The sequence below is a fragment of the Chiloscyllium plagiosum genome, unplaced genomic scaffold (assembly GCF_037043375.1).
Source record: "Chiloscyllium plagiosum isolate Xiang-an unplaced genomic scaffold, Cpla_swu_hap1 HiC_scaffold_1, whole genome shotgun sequence".
NCBI classification, from domain to species: Eukaryota; Metazoa; Chordata; class Chondrichthyes; order Orectolobiformes; family Hemiscylliidae; genus Chiloscyllium; species Chiloscyllium plagiosum.
The window spans coordinates 73,424,931-73,450,187 of NW_028270139.1; the positions used below are offsets into that span (position 1 = coordinate 73,424,931).

Sequence of the window (25,257 nt, forward strand, 5' to 3'; positions counted from 1 at the left end):
AAGCTACAAATGTATTGTAGCTGATCTTAAATTGTTTCCAGTGTAATTCTTGTCACAGTCCAGATTACCTAATACATGTGATCTTACCGTTGGAAACAATTTGATTGTGGCTTTAGCTTTTTTGAGATTTGCAAGCACAGGCCAGTTGAGTACGATTTGACATAGTGTCCACTGCAGTGGTTGACTGGATGCATTGCTTGATGGTTCATCAGTAATTAGAATGTACAGTCTACATAACCAGGCACTGTAACAGCACAGTAAAGAGGGGAAGGAGTGGCTCAGTGATATTATCACTGGACTGTTATCCAGTGACCCAGGTAATGTACCTGGACTTGGTTTCAAATCCCTTCACTGTAAATGGTGGAATTTTGAATTCAGTAAAAATATGGAATTAAGAATCTAATGATTCAGACATCATCTAATTATGACCATTAATCCATCATCGAATGTTGGAAAAAAAAATCTGGTTCACTAATCCCTTTTTGGGAAGGAAACTGCATTACTTGAAGTGGTTGACTTTGAACTGCTCTCTGGGCAATTAGAGATGTGCAATTAATGCTGGCCCAGCCAGTGACACCCTCATTCCGTGAATGAATAAAAAGAACACGTGTTGCATTACTCAGTTGGTAGTCAAAATGTCTTTTTGGCTTGACAGCATCCTGTATGTGAACTAAATCATTTATGGCTTTCCTATAAAGTAACATTGTGAGCCAACAAGCTCTCTACTCGGTTGGAGTGAGTACCGCTCACAAATTTTGTGGACTCAAGCTTCTTCTGAGTTTTTGCCCTATACAGCAGGCAATGATTTGATTTGGGCAGCTAGTATTGTGTCTGACATTTTAACACACTCCGTCTCAGCATTAAGCATAAATGGTGAGCAAATGGTTGGAGCTATATTCACAGGTTAGCCAATATGATTGAACTTGTAGCATGACGATCTGTACGAATCCCATATCATGTCCTGAGCAGTGAACATAGGCTTTTGGTTGATTTGTAGAAGAGAACCATTAGCAGATGTTTCAACTAATACATTGAGGAAAAGGAGCTTTCGACCATCTACAAAAGCAAAGCCAGAGATATAATGGAATATTCCCTGTGCATGGACCTTCCAATAACATTTAAACTCAACACCATCCAAGAGAAAGCAGTCTCCTTGATTGGCACTTCATCTACCATTTTAAGCATTCACCCTCCCCACCATCTGCACACAAAGCAAGTCATTCTACAGAATAAAACCAAGGACTGTGGATGCGAGAAATCTGAAACAGAAACAGAAATTGCTGGCAAATCAGATCTGGCAGCATCTGTTGGAAAAAGCAGAGTTAATGTTTCATGTCTGGTGACTCTTCAGAACTTAGAGTCATAGAGATGTACAACACAGAAACAGAACCTTTTTGGTCCAAGTTGTCCATGCCGACCAGATATCCTAAACTAATCTAGTCCCATTTGCCAGCACTTGACCCATATCCATCTCAGCCCTTCCTATTCATGTATCCATCCGGATGCCTTTTTAAATGTTGTAATTGTACCAGCCACTCCCACTTCCTCTGGTAGCCCATTCCATACATGCATCACCCTTTGTGTGAAAAAGTTGCCCCTTTTTAAATCTATGCCCTCTAGTTCTGCACTTTCCTAACCCAGGGAAAACATCTTGTCTATTTACCCTATCCATGCACCTCATGATTTTATAAACTCTGTAAGGTCAACCCTCAGCCTCCAATGCTCTAGGGAAAGCAACCCAAGCCTATTCAGCCTCTCCTTATAGTGCAAACACTCCAATCCTGGCAACTTTATGGTTTCTTTGATAGCACCTTCCAGACTTGTGACTTCTTAACTCCTTGGATTAAGGCAACAGGTGGAAAGAAGCCACATCATGCAAATTCGCTTCCAAGTCTCTCTTTGGCGTTAGAACTACATTGCCATTCTCTCGCCATTTCTGGCTCCAATTCCTGGAACCGCTGAACAGCACTTTGGATGTGCCTATACTAAATGGACTGTATGGTTCAATTGCTCCCATTTCTTGAGGGCAGTTTGATATATATTTCAACAATGCTGGCCTTGATAGCAACATACAACATAGAAACATCTGTTTCAGCTGCAATGTAACTTGTTTTAAGATGTGTAGGCAAGCTTTACTTGAATTGAATTTATTGTCACACGTACGGAGGCACCGTGAAAAGCTTTGTCTTGCGAGCAATACAGGCAAATCACATAGTGTAGATAAGTAAACAATAGGTAAACAGTGGCAAAAACCAAAACACAGGTATGGGTGAATGCGAAGAGTTTGAGTCCATTCACTATTCTAACAGTAGGGTAGAAACTGTTTCAAAACCAACTGGCATCTGTACCTTCTCCCCGATGGTACAGTTTTAAGTATTAGTAACCAGTTAGTCTTGGGTCCCTTATTGTTGCATGCAGTATGGAAAATAAAGAGCATGAAAGCATGGGAAGGGTTAAAGCATGAAGACCACTGGCGATCTGTAGTCTATGGAAGGCAGGATGGGATAAGGATAGTGGAATGTATTGCACCAATTAGCAGAATAGGGTTAAGGCTGAAAGGTCACGATGGCGCGATGAGATAACGCCAAGTAATAAAGCAAGTTTCTCTGTTAAGTGTTATTAAGACAGGATTGGGACCATAAATATTTGGGACATGACATTAAAATATCTAATTAATAATAGAGTCAGCTTGAGACAGGAGACTATTGTAATAGATGGAATAGCTAAATATCTATCATGACAGGTTAGTCTGGAATGGAAGATCACTGTAGCAGAGTTAGCAATACATATCTAACCGTGACATTAGAATAACATTAAGTCGAATGTACAACTAAAGAGATAATGGGAACTAACATCACTGGTTTATTGTGTAGCTAGAGTGAGGTACTTTGATTAATATAGTTGGACATGCAGATAAGCTAACAGAAACATGATTAACAAAAATATAAACATCCATGGACCCGGAGGTTCGGGGGCATTCGAGAATCTGCTTTCTCAGTGTCACGGTTTTTAAATTGCAAATAAAAGACCTTCTTTTTGAACTCTCTGCGTCTCCTGGTGATTCTCTATATTATCTCCACAACAGCAGCTAGTGAACAGCATGGTAAATTTTAGCTGTGCAATGCATTACAGTAGTGAGCAGGCACTATGAAAAGAAATGTTTGTAATTTGTTCAAAGCACAGTTAACCTGTGCCCACTGAATTATGCCCTGAGACAGGAATAGGTACATGCCTGTTAGCTAGTTTGTTTATTTGGAACAGGGTGCATTGGACCTGTATGTTCTTTGTTCACAAAAGAATGTATTTTATCATACGCCGCTTCCATTATACACAAGTGGACTACACTGTGAGTCCAAAGACGATCCTACGTTAGTATGAAAACAATATGTTGGAGAAAACCCAACCGCTCTGGCAGCTTCTGTGGAGAGAAAAATGAGTTAGTTATGAGTCCGATATGACACTTTTTCACAACTGTCTTGCTGAGTTTCTCCAGCACTTGTTTTTATTTTAGATGCGCAGCATGTGCATTATATTGGTTTTACTTGAATCCTAAATGGATTCAGTGCAATTTTTCACTCATTACTTTGTGCTGGATAATCCTTAAACAATTATAGAATCACTTCTAATGTTAGACTTCGTTGGAATTTTCCAAGTACAGGCAGGTTTGGTACGTTAAAAACAGACAGTGACAGACATTCTATTTAATACAATCTGCTGGTATTTTAAAATAAAGAGATTCCATACTGATTTCTCTTCTACACTAATTCAGATGCTGAAATACTTATTTGTTTAATAGGCTGTATGTCTCAGCGTTATGTTTTGACTAATCGTTGTCAAGCTGACAGGTTTAAAAGTTATTGTCTAACAGTTAACTCTGAATCGCATTAATAGATGTCTCCTCCTTGGTAACACCCGTACCAATCTCGGTTCACGAAGCAGCGCTCTCCTCGTGCAGTGTAAGTACACTGTTACTTGTTCCAAAATATGGTAAACTTTGGAATTTCTTTGATATGTGATTTATCTACCTGAAATCCATGCAAGTTTTTAATCAAGCTAATTCCATGTCTTCCAATGATTTCACATAATTTACAACATTGAGAGAAACTCCTTACAAGTTAGCCATCCTGTGCAGTTAGACCTAAGATTTTATGGAAATAATATTTGCGTTATTCAACAATTTAAGATATATATCAGAAATCAGTGATTTCTGATATATATCTCTCCAAAGAACAAAAATTCATCTTGAGTTTCTCATACTTCAAATATTGCTTTTTAAATTGCTAGTTTTATCTGTCTTCTGAATTCTTAAATTTACAAGTTTAGAGAAAATATGGTGAAACCAATTGAGCAATTTCTTTGTATGCAGAGCTTGACCATCCAACTGAAATATTCAACAATGGTCAAAAGTAAATGCCATTAAGTAAATGTATATTTATCCTCACTCGGCATGTAACTTTTGTGTGCTGTATGTACTGTTTATTAATGTACATGCTTACTCAATATATCCTGACTTCCATCAACATAAAGAAACACAGTACATGCCAGCAATTTCTCAAAACATATTAACATTCAACCTTCTCAGAAATTGCTTTCCTACTTGACTAACCCAGGAATATTTCACAAAAGGGTCTCGATTTGACGCTGTCTAGATTGGAATAATAAATGCTTTCATTTTACTGTTTTTTATTTCTGCTGTAGTGCTTCAGCATGAAACTGACGAAGGTATCTTAGTCAAATATAGGAGTTAGGTCATGTTGCAGCTGTACAGGACATTGGTTAGGCCACTTTTGGAATATTGCATGCAATTCTGGTCCCCGTCCTCTTGGAACGATGATGTGAAACATGAAAGGGTTCAGAAAAGGTTTACAAGATGTTGCCAGGGTTGGAGGATTTGAGGCACAGGGAGAGGCTGAATAGGCTGGGGCTGTTTTCCCTGGAGCGACGGAGGCTGAGGGGTAACCTTTATAAAGGTTTATAAAATCGTGAGGGGCATGAATACAGTAAATAGACAAAGTCTTTTCCCTGAGGTGGGGGCATAGATTTAGGGTGAGAGGGGAATGATATAAAAAAGACCTCGGGGGCAACGTTTTCACACAGGGTGGTACAGGTATGGAATAAGCTGCCAGAGGAAGTGGTGGAGGCTGGTACAATTGCAACATTTAAGAGGCATTTGGATGGGTATGTGAATAGGAAGGGTTGAGAAGGATATGAGCCAAATGCAGGCAAATGGGACTAGATACAGTTGGGATATCTGGTCAGCATGAATGAGTTGGACCGAAGGGTCTGTTTCCGTGCTGTACATCTCTCTGACTCTAAGTGCACCTCTTCAAATTGATGAATTTGCCTTGAGTTGACTGCACTAATATTTGATGAGATGAGATTAGTTTGGTTAAATAATATCACCCACCATGCTAGCAGATTTGTATCTCGGGCAAAGTTAATCATTACTTATAAATTGCAGGATCTCTTTATATTATGTCCTGAAATTCTATTTGCATTTGAAGGAAGTTCTACAATAAGCCAGCGCTGTATTTCTTATCTACCTGAGGAGCACTGCTTTGAACTGTGTATGTCATTCAAAGTTAAACTATGAAATTCTGTTAATTTTTTTCTCCCAAGTTAATTTTGTTTATCACGTTAAAGGAGTATTATAATTATATTTTACAATTGCCTATATTACTTTTCTGTGCCATTTATAATAACAATTATTTCCTCTTTTCTGTTAATATGCTAACACTTATTTTCAGGTTACAACAGACTGTTGCACAATAGATGGTTTTAAACAAGAGATGCATTGATGGGAGTTATGCATCTGGAAGAGAATCTTTTATGAATTGACTTTGCCTAGTAATTATTATGATTACTAGGCAATCAGTTGGATGTTGAATTGAATTCAGTGGTCACGCTTCCAAATCCACCTTTGGGCTTTTGGTGCACAGTGGTGGTGTCCGTGTCTCTTAACCAGGAGGCCCAAGTTCAAATCTAACTTGTTCCAGAGCTGTGTTCTAACATGTCTGAATATGTTTAGAAAATATCCTGTTGTCATAAAGCCACAGGCTGAAACTGTGGTTACAAGAATGTATGCCTCTGCAAGTAATAGTTTAAGTATTTTAGACTTGGGTCTAATAATCTATTTTTACCTCCTGGTGTTCTAAAGTCATTTAATATTGAAAATGTGATGCATTTATTTAAGTATTTCATAAATGCTATTTTTGGGAAGAACAGTTTTTTCTCTGCTTCATATTGCAGTAATGATTTCATAACTGCAACTGCCTCAGTTTATCCAAACCATGTAACACACGGGCCATCGATTACTGCTTTTTTAAAAAAAAAAATTTATTGCAAGAGATTTTTTTACAATAAACCAACAACAGCACAACTCAAAAACAAAATGCCAACTGAACAAGATTACACCCAAGTGCATGTACATACAAAACAACAAGGTAAATAAACAGAAGAAAAATAAAAATAAATAATGCTCAGCTTAATAACACAGTAGCTCTTGATCTTTGAACGTATTAATGAATACGCATTCGTATGTTTGTAATTCTTCCTTTCAGGGTATTAGATTCATTCAACAAGATCATCATGGTTATGTAAAAGCCCTTAGTAGAATGGCAGATATGTCTGTATCTAGGTAATCCAAAAAAGGCTGCCATGTCTTAAAATCTTCAGTTTTTTGGTGCACCATACTAGTGAGAAAGTCTAAAAGGATATGCTACATGACTAACTCTCACCAACCTGATAGACCTAGGGGGTTTTCAGACACCCAACACAACAGAATATTTTTACTAGCGCAACAAGTAAGGATATTAAGGATATCCCCATGAATGTCTAAGTAAGGTACCCTGAGCACAGAAACCATAAGGTCCATCTCCAATTCGCTCCCTAAGACCCTCTTCAACATGCCTAATACAGCACTCCAATATGTATGAAGCCACAAGCAGTGAGTAAGGGTGCCCATAGTCATTCTGCATTTGGGACATATTGGAGATACGCTTACTCTGAATTTTGAGAGACGATCTGTGGCAGAATGGGCTCAATGAATAATCTTCAGCTGCATGGCATGGGTCCTACTACAGATCGAAATCCTTCTTGTATTTTGACAAATGTCCTCCCATATCTCCGAGGGGATCTCAATCCCCAATTCTCTCCCAGACCTCTCAAAGTCGCCCAACCTAGTCCGAGGGGCCACTCTCTAACAGATGATAAAGGGTGCTGCTAGAGAGTGTGTTCTTAGCACTGGGCACCCTCTTCTGTATATCAGCTCTGTAAGGGTCTGTTAAAAGGTTAGTTCTTTTTTGAATATAGTCCCTGATCTGAAAAAAAAATGAGTTATGAGTTATTTGATCAAAGGAATATCATAACTTCTCCCTCAAATAAGTCACCCAAGCAAAAGACAGTTTAAACCCGGAATCCATTATCCCCAGTTGGAAACCCGGCATACCAATTATAGGGGTAAGAAATGAGGTTTTGGCTATATTACCCTTGATGTGACACATTGCCCTCCATGCCTTAACAGTATTGATAATTATTGGGCTCAGACAATACTCTGTAACTGCCCTCTTCTTGTCTAAGAACAGCAGAGTAATAAGGGGACACCTTGCCTGAGAAGCTTCAATATCTAACCATGTTGACACCAAGTTCTCACAGGCCCAGTCACTAACATAGGATAAAAGAGAGCTTAATTGATTAGTTTTTGATATCGGGGAGGTCTGCTTCCCCGCCCCCCCCTCCCCAAAATCTATGGGACAGTTGCAATTTGTTTAACTTGATAAGGAGTCGTTTGTGGTAGATGAAAGAGCTAAACCAGCCATTAAGTCTCGTGAATGTCTGTCTGTCTGGGAAAGATCAGAGGAAGAATTCGCATGGGTTATAACAAATGAGGGAGGATATTCATTTTAATAAGAGCTATTCGACCTAGCTGGGATATTGGAAGTACCTCCCATATTGGAAGGTCTTGTTTAATTATGTTAACCAAATGAACAAAGTTCGCCCTAACTAGATGATCAAAGACAGGAGTAATGAATATACCTAAATAAAAGACCCCCCCCACAAGCCATTTAAAGGGAAATCAGGATTTGCCCTTGACATTAGATATTTCCCTAAGACCCACCATAAGCATGGCCTCTGACTTTGTAAAATTGATCTTATAGCCCCAGAAAGGTGCTAAATGAATTGATACATTGTGTCAGGTGAGGTCCCAAAACTGCTGGATTGGACAAAAAGGTAAGAACATCATCCACATACAGTGTAATCTTATGCGACTTTAATCTCACTTTTGGAGTAGATTTGTTCGGGTCCCTTCAGATGGCCTCCGCTCAATCATCAACGTAAATAACAATGGCAAAAGGGGGCAGCCTTGTCAATTACCCCTAGAAATTTTAAAATTACTGGATCGCATACCATTTGTGAGAGCCACGGCCAGAGGATCGCGATAAAGGGCCCTCACACACTTAATAAAAACTTCACCTAGACCAAATCGTTCTATAGTATAGAAGAGGTATGACTATTCAACCCGATCAAATGACTTTTCTACATCTAAGGAGATTACTAGTCCCTGAACAGATTGTTGTTGACACAACGTATTGAGTAATCTCCTAACATTGTGGGAAGTTCTGCGGCCCTTTTATAAAGCTCTGGTCCTCTTTGACAATGGAAGGCAGCACAGTTTCCAGCCTTGATGTAAGGGTCTTGGACAGGATTTTGAAATCAACATTTCAAAGTGAGAGGGACTGATAAGAAGCACAATCCTCCGAATCTTCCCTTTCCTAAGAATAAGAGAGATACTAGCCTCTCCAGGATGGTGGAAGGCAGTTGTGACTGTACAAGTTGTTGAACATGTTAAGCATGGGCCCTGACAGTATGTTTATAAATTCTTCACAAAATTCACTAGGAAGGCCATCAGGATCGGGCACTATCTGCTCTGAAGCTACTTCAGAGCCTCCTGCACTGTCAAGGGGCACTAAGGCAACACACTTGTTCAGGGGTTACTCCTGGGAGATCCAAGCTCTTGAAAAAAGCCTCGATCTTAACCCATCTATCATCACAACACTCAGCCTGATATAATTTCGAGTAAAATTTCTGGAATGCTGCATTAATCTTTTTGGAATCGCAGATAAAAGTTCCAGTCACTTACCTAATTGAGGTAATGACTTTGTGGAGGTGGGTGCTCTTTTTCCGGGCAGAATATGCTAAATATTTACCTGACTTATCACCATGCTGAAACAGCCTTTGTTTTGCAAAAGCAAGTCCTTCGCTGTTTGTGTGAGCATGGAATTCAATGTGGACCAAAGTGCTGTGATTCTCTGCAGCTTAGCCACCGACGGTCTATCAAAGTATATCCTCTCAGCTGCCCTCAACCATGTCTTGAGTGAATGTTGCTGCTTTCCCTTCTGCCACTTCCTACTGGCAGAGTAAGAAATACTTATCCCCCTGGCATAAGCCTTAACAGTTTCCCAAAGAATGGATGGGTTACTGGCTGAATCTGAATTAATGGCTAAGGAAGATCTGAATTCTTTAGAGAAATAATCAATCAACTTACTATCCTTAAGAATAAAGGGATCTATTTACCAGTGTCTCGAACATGTTATATTGCCTTAATCTTAACCAATAAGTATACTGCTGCATGATCAGAAATAGTAATATTCCCAATTACACAGGATGCCACCAAATTGCAGGAATAAGGGAAAGGTCAATCCTTGTGTGGCAGTTGTGCAGGTTAGAGAAGAAAGTAAAATCCCTACATAGGGTGGAGCCGCCTCCAGACATCCACCAACCCTAGTTTCATACACACGTATATCCACTAATTGCTTAGATTGCAAAGAAGGCATTGGGGGGGGTCTTTGTGCATTCTGTATACGGTGGGATCCATAAGACAATTAAAATCTCCCCCTATGATAACGTGTCGCGATGCAAGATTACTCAATTTGGAAGATGTATCTACCAGGAATTTAAGGGGGTGTGCGGGGGCACTAAACATTCAAAATACCATATTCTTCCCCCTGTATCAAAGCTTTGAGGATTATGAACCCCCGTGAGAGTCTTTAGTACAATCTAATAATTAAAATGGAAGATTCTTCCTAACAAGCATGGCCTCTCCCTTACTGCTCGTATTAAAAGACGAAAAATCGACCTGATCAAACCCACCTTGCTATAATTTCAAATGCTCCTTGTCATCAAGGTGCATCTCCTGCAATAGGGCAATATTCACCCTCTCCTTTTTCATACGGGAAAGTACCTTTTCCTCTTGACTGGTGAATGGCTCCCTTTACTGTTCTAGGTGCACCATTTAATTACATCATAAACCATAAGATTTGAACTCCAGAGAGGAAGAACTTGAATTACAAATCGCTGAGTATCAATGAAAAGAGACTCCAAGCCTAAAAACTACACTAACTAAAACTGCTACAAATAATCAGTTCTCAAACTTTACAAAACTGCATACATACAAAACCAAAAACCAAAATGTCAATGGCGCTCAATAGGGGAATTTACCCCCCACCCACTGGGGCACTTAGACATCCCAAAACCTTATCTTCTGTTCCACCACCAATATGGTTTCTATGGCAATTAACTATAAAAACAGGGCTTGAACTGCCCTTAGACAGACACTTAGCCATCACAACCACCTTCATAACTCTCTCCAGCTTGAGCCACACCCCTGTCCCAGAAAAGAGAGAAAATAGCAATGTTAATGAAGAAATTAAAAGTGAGTACTCTACTCAACCCTGACTATAATTTAACACTAGTTAATACCAGAAAAATCCAACAAACTTTGTTTAAGAAAACAAAGAAACATGATTATCTATATCCATTAAAGCATCCAGCCTACTTTAACGTGTCCACAATGTTTTTCGCTTTCTCTGGAAAATCAAATGAGTGCATGGATCCATTGAAAGAAATATGGAGCACCGCTGGGTATCTTAAAGTATACTGAATCCAGGGTTCCCTTAGTCATCTCCTGATATCATCAAAAGACTTCCTTTTCCAAATCACCACTGCTGAAAAGTCCCAAAAGAATATAATCCTGGAGCCTTCACGAATTCAAGCTGTTGGGTCTATCCCCTGGGTTCTGGAAACTTCCAACATTCTTTGTTTGTCCCCATAACTATGAAATCGCACAAAGACCGGGTGAACGTGCTGGTCCGAACCTGACCTGTGCGCCCGTAACCCGATGAACTCTCAATCTTCTCCCAACCTATATGAGCTTCTCCATGAAGGATCGCGGCAGCCAGTTCTTGGAAAAAAAAACTTACTAGCTGACCACCTTCCATCCCCTCCGGCAGATCAATGATAACGAACATTCTTCCTCTTGCCCCTATTCTCGAGGTCGTCAGCTTGTTCAGTTAAAATACAGACCTGTTTCTCAAGGGCTTGGTTCCACTCCTTAGAAAAATCGATCACAGTCTCTGCCATTGCGGTTCAGCGCGCAACCTTGTCCATTCTCTTTTCAAGACTTTCAAGTTGCTGCTCATGTTTTTAGAGCACAGCTGAGAGCGGGTCTAACCTACTTTGAGCCTTTCTTCAATCGTGGCTTCAATTGTTTTTCGCAACTTTACAAACTCTGCGACCAGAGCCTGGTGAGTGACCGGGTCCATTGAACTAGCAGAGGGGTTCGCAGCTGTGGCCGCGGGTATGCTCGATTCTTCTGATGGGTGCCCCACGTGTTGGGACTTGCTCAATCCTTTCCTGTGTTTTGTCATTTCTACTTGATAAAACAGGATTAGTAAACACTGTATAGCTCTTTTGGTGTTGAATTTTAAATAAATGGCTTAAGTGGGGTGGGTTAGCACACCGCTTTGCCTCTACTATGATGCAGAGCCCACCAAAGCAGATCTTTCAGATCGCTACCATCTTGGATCCCCGACTTTTGCTTTTACAAGTGTTTTCCATAATATTCAATCATATCACGCTCAGTTTATTATTTTTTATAGAATGCAAGTATTTTGAAATAAATGACCAGTTGATTGTGATGAGGGGGAGAAACGTTGAGGTCGCGAAAAAATTTACCACCATTCTGCTTTGCTTTGAAAAATTCCATCCAGAGGAGTACACGTGTAATAATGTTGAATTTCTTAAAAATGGGATCATCAATTCAGATTATATGCTTAAACTGAGCATCTTCTGATCCAGGGCATGACCAGCTTTGACAAACTGACCCTCAAGCTACTTGATGCTGTATTCATGAACTCTTTTTGTTTTTCTTCAGTCATTTAAAATACTTGAAAATATTAAGAACATCAATGAGGGAGATCTGCCTAAATGTTCGCAAATGATTTTGAAATTTTTAATTTGTCAAGAAAGTGGTTAATCCTCCGAGTGTCCCCCACGAATGTGGCCTCTAAGATTAACTCCAACAATTTTAAACTATTGTTAATCCCGAAACCCAATGTTTTGAGAATTGCAACAGATGCTGTAAAACCATACTTGCACTGAAGTATACAGATCTGAATGAGTTAACATACCTGAGAGTATTTTTTTCATTTAGAGAATCATTCAGGCCTTTTCCAGTCTGCACCAGGATATCCTTTATACACAAATATCAACTCAACATCATTGCCCTTCCTTAATGCTAATCTGATGTCATGCTCAGAATGTGGTTGATTTAGTTTTGTACTTCTAATTATATCCTTTTTATTAAATGACTGCCACTTTTGTCAGATTGGAAGTTGCATGTCAATATTACCATCCCTTTTTTTGTCTGCACAAATGTGCATGCTGCTGAAATAGTAAAATTGCCCTTGCATGGTTCTAGTTCTGCTGATTCTTGTCTTGATTACTGATGGCCTTGATATTGTGATTTTATTCATTACCTCAAAGTTGTTTTTCAAAGCAGTTTAAGAATGGGTATCTCAGAACATATGCCATCTAAGAGATTGGGTTTGCAATTGTTGACAAAATATGTTAATGAGCAGTTTATTTTTGCCTTATCCTGAGATCTGTCTTCAAATTGATGCATCTGTTAAATTGCTGGACAGGTCTGTGTCGAATTGAGAAAGCAGTGATGTTTCGCTTTAGCTTTGGTCTGAAGGATAGTGTGGAAACATGCATTTTTGACATCATTTCATATCTTTTTAGGCTTCAAATCTGGTAGAATTTTTATTTTTTTTTATTTTATGTTTTGAGTTTTCATTGCAGTATAGAGGAACTATCCTTATTTTTGGGGAGGGGAAAATGGGTTGGAGCATAATATTTAACTGCATTTATGCCAATTTAAAACCGTCCATGACGAAGAAATAATGTAGTGTTTTATTTTTTGAAAAAAAATCAGAACAAGCCAATTCACTTCTCAGGTTATGAAGTACATTTCAAATAGTCACTCTTGTAATGTCGCAAAATGCAGCAGTCAATTTGTGCATTGAAGAGGAGAGAAGTATTGGATAAGCCCAGTAACTCAAAAAAGGCAACAATTCGAATGTAAGGTTTATTGATTTATCCATCATAGTTGTTTTAAATGTTTGTGGGAAAGTAATGAGAAAGATAATAAAACCAGTGGACCTGATATTATATTGAGTGATTAAGAATAATTCCTAGTCATATAATTAATCCAGGAAATATTGTTTCTTTTCAATTGTAGGTTGTACACATCACCAAAGAGGTTGCCAACCCCAGTTCAAAAAGCTTTTAGTCCATTGCAATGGTGCAGACAAGTGCTGGATCATCCAAATTCAGAAATGGAAACTGCAAAAAAGTCATTGATACATAGGCTTGATCAAACATTAGCAGGTAACTAATCAAGTTCCTTCACTGTTTTAGTGGAAATTCAAATTTGATTGTCTGAAATAATTCCTGATATTGTATTAGCAATTTTTTAGTCAAATTGGTACTTATCGTTTTTTGCCTTTTCAAGTATTTGATTGCTTTCATCTGTGGGTAAAAATGTACATTGCCTTATATTTGCAAATTTGAGTTCTAGCCATGTACAATATAGTGGTCAAAACATTTTTCTCAAACGCTTCTCAAGACACTCTGAGGCTACTATTTTGCTTTTTAGGGATGCATTTTTAATTCTCATGATTGCCTTTATTAGGTGATCAGTCATGTACAAAATAAATTGTTACTACATGTGTGGAGGCACGGGGTATTTGAATTCTCTGAGAAACGGAATTAGAGGAAATTCACAATATCAGTCACCATCTCTGCTTTGCTAAACTTGAAGCCACTCTCACAAGGAAAGCAGAATTTCAAGCCATAGTATTTAAGTTGGCATTAAGAAACACGCATACATTATTAACAAATGCATCTTTAGAAAAATAATTGACAGACTAGTCGACCACAGTCATTATCTTAAGCTTCATATGGACGAGTCAGGTTATAGCTAAACAGTTGCATGTTTGTCTCTCACAGTCAGTGCACCTCAAGTCATTAACAACATGTGAGGTGCTTTGAGGTGTGGTAATGAAAAATGCAAATCCTTACGGGGGAAAAAACTGTTCAGTATTAAATTACCCAGTTGACATGTTCATTACAGTAGTAATGCGCACACAAAGTGCTATTCCTTTGACAGGAGAGAGATCAGTTTGAAATCTATGCTGCTGCTGCTCTTCCCTCCAATTTATCCCCGTGACTTGATTTTCCTGGATCATTTTGTCACTTCCAAGGGCAACATCCCCCTGTTCCTGTATATTTTGATCATTGATGCAGTATTTATTCTCTGTCACTACAACATACAAGGAATATTAACTTGCATGTCACCTCCATTAAAGCATTTGATATTGCACGTTCTTGCTGCAGTAGTCTTCTTTGATCAGCTTTAAACCTATTTATTACAGTGCAGAATTAGTCCATTATACTTCTAGCTCTTGTTGATAACGTGATTGTTGCTAGGAGTTCATGGGTACAGTATGGCTGTATGCTGTAGATTGACAAGTAACTTTTGCACCCAGAAAATGGCCATCTCCAATAAAAGGGAATCTATCTACAGTCCACTAGTGTTCAGTTGCATTGATATTGCTTAATACCCCTCTAGCAACATACTGGGAGTTACTATTGACAAAAAACTGAAATGGACTAGCCATACAAGTGCTGTGACAACAAGAACAGGCCATATGTAACTTCACAATTTGGTTTTTATTATAGGTGCAGTCGATGTTGGTGATGTGAAATGAAAACAGTGCGAGAGAAGGTTTAGAGGGGTCCAATTGGACTTAATATTAATTCTCTCCACAGATGATGTGTTTCTGTAGCACTAGACTGTTTTGATTGTTTTCCTACCTGTCCTTGTGTCTTTGCAAGTTTGGCAATCATACTTATGCTCCCTTCATCTATGTAAATTGTAAAGAGTAGAGGTCCAGCATTGTGACATAACACTTGTCTTATCCTGCCAAGAATAAAAAGGCCCATTTATGCCTACTCTGGCTGGCAAGTAGAAAGCGATGCAAATATGCAACCACCTGCACAGAACCTTTACTTTTTTGCAGTACCCTTTGATGTGGCACTTCTTCAATGGCTTAAGAAAATCCAACTATAGTACATCCACCAGTTTCCTTTTATCTAAAGCACATGTTACTTTCTCAGAGTTGCCCATGATTTCTCATTCACAAAATGATGTTGACTTTGCCTGTATGCATTGACTTTATCCAAGTGCCCTGCTGTAACTCTCTTTTAAAAATTTTCCTCACATAGATGTTACGTTAACTGGCTATATACCTTCCTGCTTTCTGTCTCCCTCACTTTTTGAATAAAGGAATGGCTTGCTAACTTCTGATCTAATGAGACCTTCTTGGAATTTGGGGAATTTTGGAAAACCAAAACCAATCCATCAGCTATGTCACTGGCCACTTATCTTAAAACCCCAGAATGTACTCCATCAGAAACCAGGTATTTGTTAACCTGCAACTCCAGCGATTTACTTAATACCATTTCGCTAGTGATTTGTGATTTTTGAGTTTCTCTCACCCATCCAGTTCCTTAATGATACAAATAACGTCCCATTTCCTGGGATGTTATTTGTATTCTGACACACAATGGTCTGATTTTATACTTAGAAGCTCAGTGTTTTTGGCACGTGATACACTGGTGTAACAATTTTCAATAATAACTGTTGTACTGTAGCACTGTACATCAAATTTGCTTTTTTATTTGGCATGTTTAAATAAAACTAAAACTTCAGTAAAGGTGTTGTTACAATGTTATATTCAGCCATCAAATGTCATTTACCCCTCCTAATGCCAAACATTTTTAAGTTCAGTGCTGAATTGAGTGAACAACATAACATTTATACTTTGGGATATGTGCCAGGTATGTTGCAAGGTTACTATCTTCATATCTATTTCTGATGATCAGTATAATCAGCCTGTTTTAGGTAATGGCATTCTGACTTTGCATTAAGCAGTGTTCTAAAATAACTGCACATGACTATTTTTCCGTGATTACTGGATCTCATCTTAGGAAAATAAATTTTAGTCATTGAATAATACCGTAGTGCCAAAGTAGTTAGGTCTGTATCTTCAAAGTGAACAAAGTCATGTCTGTTTCTAGAATGGGCATAAATTTAATTGAAGCTGTGTGTATGTCTCGATAAGTTGCACAATTCTGTATTTTGGTCACTATGAATAGGAGAAAGTGGATTTTACCCTACTAGTTGTAGGGCAGCAGGCATGCATTTGTCTTCAAGCTGAAAAGGTAATCTGGGTGATGTAGGGTGGGGCTTTTTATATGCATACAAGATTTAATGAATAACTAGGATCCTCTGTGTATTTGCAGTTTTTGTCCTTAAGGAGGGCCCTAATTAAATTGACACAACTCTTTGTGCTGATTTTTGTGATACCCAAGGTGGTTTGTTTACTTGTTGTGACCAGCATTTTGAGAGCTCATAAATGTTAGTTTAATTTTAAAAGTAGTTGAATTTTTGTTCTCACGACTGTGTAGCACAGATTGTAACCTCGTGGAAATGCATAGAACATTCTTGTGTTGGTAGAAGTATATCTGTGCTGCTTCCTGCAATACTTTTCAAATCCAACATTCAATCTGATACCTATTATTAGCCTCAAAATGAAGTTTAACTCTGGGAGACTGCAATAAGCAAGTTTTAACTCGAGTCCTATGTTGTAGCATGAAGGAGGCCCGTCATTGCTGTGACAGTTGTTTGATGTCTGTCCAAATAGTTTCATAACCCAGTAAATGATTCATTATCAAGTATTTAGTCAAGAATCTACTGACAGCTCCCAAAAAGCTGTCTGTACTCGTGCAAAAGTCACCTGCACAGTACCCCTTCCAGCACCGTCAATGATATCATTCTATCCTGTTTGCTCATATCTGTTGTACTTTTTTTTGGGGGCTGCTTTTTTTTTAACACTAGTGTTTCACAATGTGAATCTGCTGGGGGTGCCATTAGAGAGACAGCCCTATTCGTTCCCTTTTCCAAGTTGTTATTGCCATTTGTTTCCACCATTCTTTGAGACAATGCGTTCACATACCAACACTCATGTATTTTATTTCCCCTTTTATTGGTCCAATGACTGTATGGTCCTTTGACAATCATTTAATTTTGTCACTGTTGTTACTGTCCTTCCTGAAAGGTTTATCCTTTCTGCTGGATCAAGACACTTTCAAGATTTTGAACTCCTCTTTCAAATCTCTCCTTTAACACCTGTACTTTACAGAATATAACCCAGGTTCTCTCATCTCTCTCTGTATAGTTTTCACTGTGGTGTCACTGGAGTAGTTCTCCCCACAGTCTCTGTACAGAACTGGCTGTAATACTCCAGGTGGGTTAATCAGTCTTGCATAAAGATTTAGCTCAACTTCCTTGCTTTTGAACTCATCCCTGTCTTTGTGAAGCTAAAGTTCCTATATGACTTGTAATAATTGTCTCAACTTTTCTACATCTAAGGCTTGTGTACTTAATTCCCAGCAATAATAAAATTATTCTCTATTTCATATTGCCATTCCACACTCTTTGTATTAAAATGACCTTGGGTAAAACTTTTCTATATTTTATCTAATATATATTTGCTGATTTTGCTATTCTGTTTGTGTCCCACAGGAGTCTTACTATCCTGCTAAATAAAAACTGAAAGAGCTGTAAATAATGAACATCAGTAACAAAAACAGAAATTGCTGGAAAAGCTCAGCAGGTCAGCCAGCACATGTGAAGAGAAATCAGAGTTAACGTTTTGGGTTGAGTGACCCTTACTCAACTGAACTCTGAATAGTTCTGAGGAAGGGTCATTCGACCTGAAATGTTAACTCTGATTTCTCTGCACAGAGCTGCCAGACCTGCTAAGCTTTTCTAGCAACATCTGTTTTTGTTACTATCCTGCTCACTGTTTACTGCGTTTCAAAACTGAGTTGTCTGAAAATGTGAAATTGTACTCTAATCATGATGCTGGACTTTTGTTTATTTTTGAATCAATCATATTTGCTAATATGTAAATAGCAGCAGCCCCAACACTGACCCTTGGGAGCACCACTGCACACTTCTATATAATTTGTAACCAACAACATAGGAGTTGGTGCAGTCCGTTTGGCCCTTTTTGAGTTTATTCCACCATCCAGTAAGATTGTGGCTGCTCTGTTTGTATTTGATTTCCACATTCCTGTCTACCAAGATAACCCTTGATTCTCCTGCCAGAGTTCTATCCACCTCCATCTTAAAAATATTCAATGACCATTCCAAAATTCTAAATAATCATGGGGACAAATGCAATTATCACTGGAGAAAAAGTCAAGGAAAAGTAAGCGTGTACAAGACTGAGATTTCCTAGATCTGATGTGATACATCTAAGACATTAAACTATGTAGCGAGAGATAGTGGATGCATTCACAGTTATCATCCAAGAATCCTTAGTTTGTGGACACGTCCCAGAGGGTTGGAAAGCTGCCAGTGTAACAAAGGGCAAGCCAGAGAGGAAGCAAAGCTGCTAATTAGGAGCATGACTTAAGTGAAAATGGGTTGGCTGTGACAGGGCCAGGGGTTTGAAGATAGGTTAAGATCATGTTCTGAAGAATATTAATTCTGCTTTCTCTCCATAAATGTGGACAAACTTCATGTTGTATCCATCCATGGTCTCTCTGATATACAGCGCTCTTCAGACATTTGTTCTCGCTGCATCACAGAGATCCATATTCACTGTCAACCTCTTTCCATCAGTACCACCTCAAACTATCTGAGCCGTCCTGATCCCCTCCAGTTTCACTTCATCCTCTGGCTTATTTGATGTTCCAACAAGAAACTTCTTCTCTAGCTTTTCAAGCATTAAGCACTGCAAGCTGCTAAAACTCATGCCATTCTGAAACCTTCTACCCCACTCTTCCCTCTGTCTTCATCCCTTCTTCTAACCCCACCTCCTGTCAAGTGTTTACGATCCCTTATGATCTTACAGTGTATGTTGAAGGTTTAAGGAGTCAATATTATTTATCTATGCCCCCACCTTGAATTTTGGGTGTGTCTTCCATTGCTTTTACCTCTGTGCCCACTTCTTTGAACAACAGTCTTCTCCCTGGCCTTTTAAATACGCTTGACCTGTTAGCTGAGAACTGTGACGTGACATTGGTCGCCTCAGCTTCTCTGCACCTTCTTCCTGCCTCCCATTTGAACCAATCTTCCCTCTGAACTAATTGCCCTCTGTGCTCTCAGATCCAACCTTGACTTTGTAACCAAGCCTGCTGACAAGGGTGGTGCTCTTGTTGTCTGGCATACTGACCTGAATTTTGTGGAGGATGACCATCTGCTCTCAGACATGACCACCTGACTTCCCCAAACCATAACTCCACCATTGAATATCAGGCTATTGTATCGATAATCACCTGAGAGTTGTCCTCCCCTGCCCCACAGCCTCCAAGCCTGCAATCCAGTACAGCCTAATTCTACCTTCTTCCAAAAATCCACAAACTGATTGCCCAGGCTGATTCATTATTCCTGCCTGCTCTTGCCACATGGAACTTATTTCTTTCTACCTTGACTCGATTTTCTTTCTCCCCTTGACCAGTCCCTCCCCACTTAGATCGGCAATTCTTCTAATGCTTTATGTTAGTTTGAAAATTTCCTGTTTGCGGACACCAGCTGCCAACTCTTTATTATGGATGTGTAGTCCCTGTACACGTCCATCCACAATCAGGATGGTTTTAGGGTCTCCGTTGACTCCCACACCACTTAAACTCTACACCCTCACATCCTGCTTCCTTTCAGAGCTTCATTTCATTCTCTGTTAACCTGTCTCCATCACATCTGTTCTGATGATGCCACCTTCTGCAGGCGTGCTGCCATCGATGCCACCACCAGACACATTCCCGTCCTCTCGAGGGCACCCTTGTCCACTCCTTTACTCCCCATAACAGGTCCACCTGATCCCAACCTTGTATCACCTTCCTGTGCATTTGCAGCATGTGCAACATCTATCCATTTACCACCTCCCTCCTTGCTACCCAAGTCTCGAGATACACATTCCAGGTGAAGCAGCGATTTATCTGCACCACTCACTCTAGACTATTGTATTTGCTGCTTCTAATCTGGGTTCCTCTACACTGGAGAGATGAAATGCAGACTGGGTGGCCACTTTGTGGAAAACCCATTTTCTGTCCATAAAAATTATCCTGCGTTTCCAGTTGTCTGCCACTTTGGACTTTTTTTGTCTTAGCCTGCAGCAGTGCTCTTGTGAGACTCAGCATTAACTCTGGTTCTGAGGCCTTCAGGACTTAATATTAAGTTCAGTAATTTTAGAGACTGAACACCTACCTTCTGTGTTCTTTACCCACTTCCACCATGACATGGGCTGCTCTGTGTAACCAACCTACTTTCATCTATTCATGGTCTCCAATGTTCCTCCTTGGCTTACTAGCTACCATCCTTTTGATGCCTAACTCCAGTTATAAAGAAGGGGCTCAAAATGTTAACTTTTCTTTCTGTCACAGATGCTGACAGATTGGCTGAGTTTCCCCAGCAATTTCTGATTTTGCACAAGGCATTTGTGAGATTTCACCTGCAGTATTACATTCAATTTTCCTCCCTTTACTTAAGGAGGGATGTAGTTTTATTGGAGGCAGTTCAGAGGTGTTTCACTAGATTGATTCCAGAGATGGGAGGTTTGCCTTATGAAGAGAGATTGAAAGTTCAGACCTATATTCTCTGGAGTTCAGAAGCGTTAGAGGGGTTCTAATTGCAGTATGTAAGATGCTAAAGAGGATTGATAAAATTTAGACGTAGGCTGTTTCCTCGTGGAGCAATCTAAAACAAGCTATCATCGTTTTAATATAAGGGGGTGGCAGATTTAAAACAAATAAGGAACAATTATTTTGCTCAAAGGGTTGTGAATCAATAGAATTCATTACCAGAGTATGGTGGAGGCTGGGATGTTGGGTAAATTTAAGAGAAGGTAAACACATTTTTAATTAATCGTTGGTTGAAGGATTACGGAGAACAGGCAAGAAAGTGGAGTTGAGGCCAAGATGAGATCAACCATGAAATGGCAGAACAGGCTCAAGGGGCTGAATTGCCTACTCCTGCTCCTAGGTATATTCTCTTGCTATAATTATTGTATTAAATTCCTCTCCCCCTTTACCCTTGATTAATAACATTTCTAAATGTCTTCTATTGTGAAAACTGATTCAAATTTTTTGTTCAACTCCCCTGTCATATCCTAGTTCCTCATTATTATTTCAGCAGTCGGATTCTGAGTCTTATATTCTTCACTTTGGCCTCTCCCCTCCTCTTTCTGTGTTTAAAGAGGCTCTTATCAGTTTTTGTCTAGTACTTCAAGCACATCATTGAGTGAAGCCGATCTGTTGCTGGGGATGTGACTGACTCCAGTTTACTCAGCCCGCTTCCCTCACCATTATAATTGTTTAAAGTTTGCTGTTTATTTGCTTTGTGCTGATCTGAATCCTGTTTTCATGCTTTGTTTCAGGGAACGGCTGTTTAATAATCTACCATTCATGCTGTGAACAAGTGTTTTGTTTTTTTACCATAATCATTACTATTGCCTTTCATTTTTGTTCTATGACATTTTTGTCATTTAATCTCACTTCCCTTCTACCTAGTCCCAGAAGTTGTATTGTCCCTTTCAAAAGTGTAAAACCTATCCTCACTACCTCCCTAGGATTCTGAAGGAGATTCATTTTGAAACTCCAATACTTTCTCTTTCCACTGATGTCAGGTCTGATGAATATTTCCAACACTTATTATTACATTAGATTACATTACAGTGTGGGAACAGGCCCTTCGGCCCAACAAGTCCACACCGACCCGCCGAAGCATAACCCACCCATACCCCTACATTTACCCCTTACCTAACACTACGGGCAATTTAGCATGGCCAATTCACCTGACCTGCACATCTTTGGATTGTGGGAGGAAACCGGAGCACCCGGAGGAAACCCACGCAGACACGGGGAGATTGTGCAAACTCCACCACAGTCAGTCGCCTGAGGCGGGAATTGAACCCGGGTCTCTGGCTGTGAGGCAGCAGTGCTAACCACCGTGCCACCCACCAATTAGATTTCTAACATCCACAACATTTTACTTTTGTTTTAGGTGAGGATTCATAAGTGGTCACTTCAAATCTCTGAATTCACAGTGCTCACAATTGCAAAGCTCCACCTCCACCAGTACAGTCCCAGTTACCTGTGGGGGTACTCTGGGTCCTGTAACTCATTGAACTACAAATGAGGTCCAGTTACTGGCCTCCTACATGTTGAAGTGTATCCTGATTATAAACTACTCTGTGTAGGAAAACAAGTTTACATGCATCTGTTTAAGTTCCCAAATTCTGCTCATCGTGATGCTTTTCCTAATTTCCATTCTAAAAACTACTTTACTTCTAACCCACTTTGACTTAGTTTCTCATCACACTGAGTTTCATCTAGTGGGCTTTGTGAATAGGGAATTGATTAGGATCCATTATCCATTCTGGTTACAAAAATAATTGACATGTTTTCAAATGTTGTCAATATTAATGTTGAATATGCTCTAATGATGCAAGCAAGTAGACATTGCCACAAAATATTTTAGCTAATTTCAGATGTATTACAGTTCTACCATATATCACTTTTGGTCAACGTCACTTCTTTTACATCTTTCAGAAAGCAAAAGGAGGAGTCTGTTAAGCGGTTCTTATTATCCTACTGCTTACCCAAGTTCGTTCACCCCAAGTGGAGGAAGTAGTCCATATGGCAGTGGTTTTAGTTCCCCGTCCTCTACGCCAGTCCGATCTACACCACTTGTGAAACAGTTGATCACACCTGGAAGTGCAGGTACACGGACCTTCAGATGTCACTGATTGTCACATTGTTTCATTATTGCACACATGCTATTATGTACTAACTTTGCTTAACGAAGGCAACACAAAATTGGAGGTCCTTGCAGGAAAATTTGATTTTAATAATTAGTTACATAAAATCTTTAAAATTATTTACCTGAAGGCACTAGACCAGTAGTTTCCATACATCTGCCTGACATAATTTTACTATATCGCAATAGTAAGATCAAATGATGAGCAGTATTACAATGATAGGTGTGCATTTTCCTGTCGAGAAAATGTAATATTTTGCTAATCCCTTCAAATACTAAGAGTAGATTACTGTGGTAACATTAAAGTAATTTGAGGGGAAAAAACATATTTCATAACTGTTGGAAAAGAGGGAAAAAATAATTCCAAATGTTGAAAATGTCATAACTCAAGTTGTGTGCCCAGTATGTTTGATCTGGTCACCCAACTTGAACTTTATTCTAGTGAGGGAGAGAGAAGAGGAGACTTCTGGACTGCAAAATTCAGTTCCACAGGACCCGTAGTTTCTTTGCTACTGGAGGTAGTTGACTTTAAGAAGAGGAGGGTTGGTGGGGCTACATTGCACAATTCTAGGGCAATGAGAGTCACATTTGTGACATTGTGATGCTTTGATCCTGCATCAGTCTGCTGTTCTAGCCACTTTCAAGCCATCACTTTGAATCAAAATGGTAACTGCTTGGCAGAAAGACTATCTGCTGTGCACACAACTAATGACCTGTATCTGCAACTCAACCACATGTGGTCAGTGCTTCAATAATCAAAGCTATATTACAAAAAAATGTCAGAGCAGATAATTTGCATATTAAAGTAACAGTTCCGAACTATTCAAGGGTCAGGTAGTGCTCCAGCACTCAGTGATTTGTGATGGTCAGATACCTCAGACCCATAAAATTAGAAATAAAGAAAAGTAGCCTATGAAACAGGAGGAAGATTTTGAAACTCAATTATCAGATACAATTTTTGAAAAGTTGACTAAGATGAACAAAGAGTAAGGCTGATGTGTTGAGTCTATCTTCAATAGAAATGTGACAAACCTATTTCGTATTGAAACAGCTATATTAAATAGAATGCTCAAAGGGAATCTAAAGCAATACTTGAAGGTTTTAAAAAAACAAAATATTAATGATACAGTGACAACCTCAAATACCAACTGAGGCATCTGTAGTGGCCCACCAGCTGTAGTATTATAATGACGTTTGACCATGTCACAAAATACCAATGGCAGATTGTGAGTATAAGGGAAACTCGGTTTAAAATATTAAACCGTTTTTATTGGCCAGGCTTAAAAATGGAGTCAAATTCTCTCTCACATGTCATACATATCAGATTTTGGGAAAACACCAACTCTTAATTAAACCTGTAACTTTAATTCCATTGTCAACTTTTAAAGAAGTTCATCAGACTTAATAGATTGTGTAAGGACTCTGCCTAAACGGGCACCTGTTTCTTTTTACGGTTATGAATGTTTCCACAAGATTTCCTGAAACAATGCATTAAGGAAAACTAGTTCAGTTTTTTTTAAACAAGATATGGATTACTATGGTTTGGCAGGTGATGAGGGCACAGTGTTAGTTTAATAGGAACACAGTATACTTAAGCGAAGGAACCAAGGCTGAAGGAGTTCAGCAGATTGCGTTGCGAGGGAGTAAGATGAGGCGGGATAGCCTCTAGTTTAATACTAGGAGTATTATAGGTATGACAGATGAGTGAAGGATGTGGATTGACATATGGAATTGTGGTGTTGCCATCACAGATGTGATTGAGAGAGGGGGAAGACATCAACTCAGTAGTCCGGGGTGTAGGATCTTCAGGCAGGATAGGGGAGGGTATTAGAGAAAATGTGGTATTGCATTGCTAGTTAAGAAGTCAGTTATTCCAATAAAATGGGATGATATCTTGAAAGATCATCAACTGAGGCTTTGTGGGTAGAGTTTAGTAATAACAAAAGAGGCGACACATTGCAAGAGGTCTATTATAAACCCCCAAAAAGTCAGCGGGGAAGAGAAGAGCAATTATTCGGACAACTTAT

At 39.2% G+C, this 25,257-nt stretch overlaps 1 protein-coding gene across 2 annotated transcripts in view; it reads left to right on the forward strand.

The window, feature by feature from the left end:
* The window catches only part of slain2 (SLAIN family member 2), a 75,228-nt gene that overhangs the window by 12,963 nt on the left and 37,008 nt on the right, over positions 1–25,257 (forward strand). For both annotated transcript variants that reach the window (XM_043691382.2, XM_043691372.2), the window contains exons 2-3: positions 13,580–13,728; positions 23,023–23,193. In XM_043691382.2, the coding sequence (XP_043547317.2) occupies positions 13,580–13,728; positions 23,023–23,193 (320 nt within the window). The remainder of the gene's footprint in view (positions 1–13,579; positions 13,729–23,022; positions 23,194–25,257) is intronic.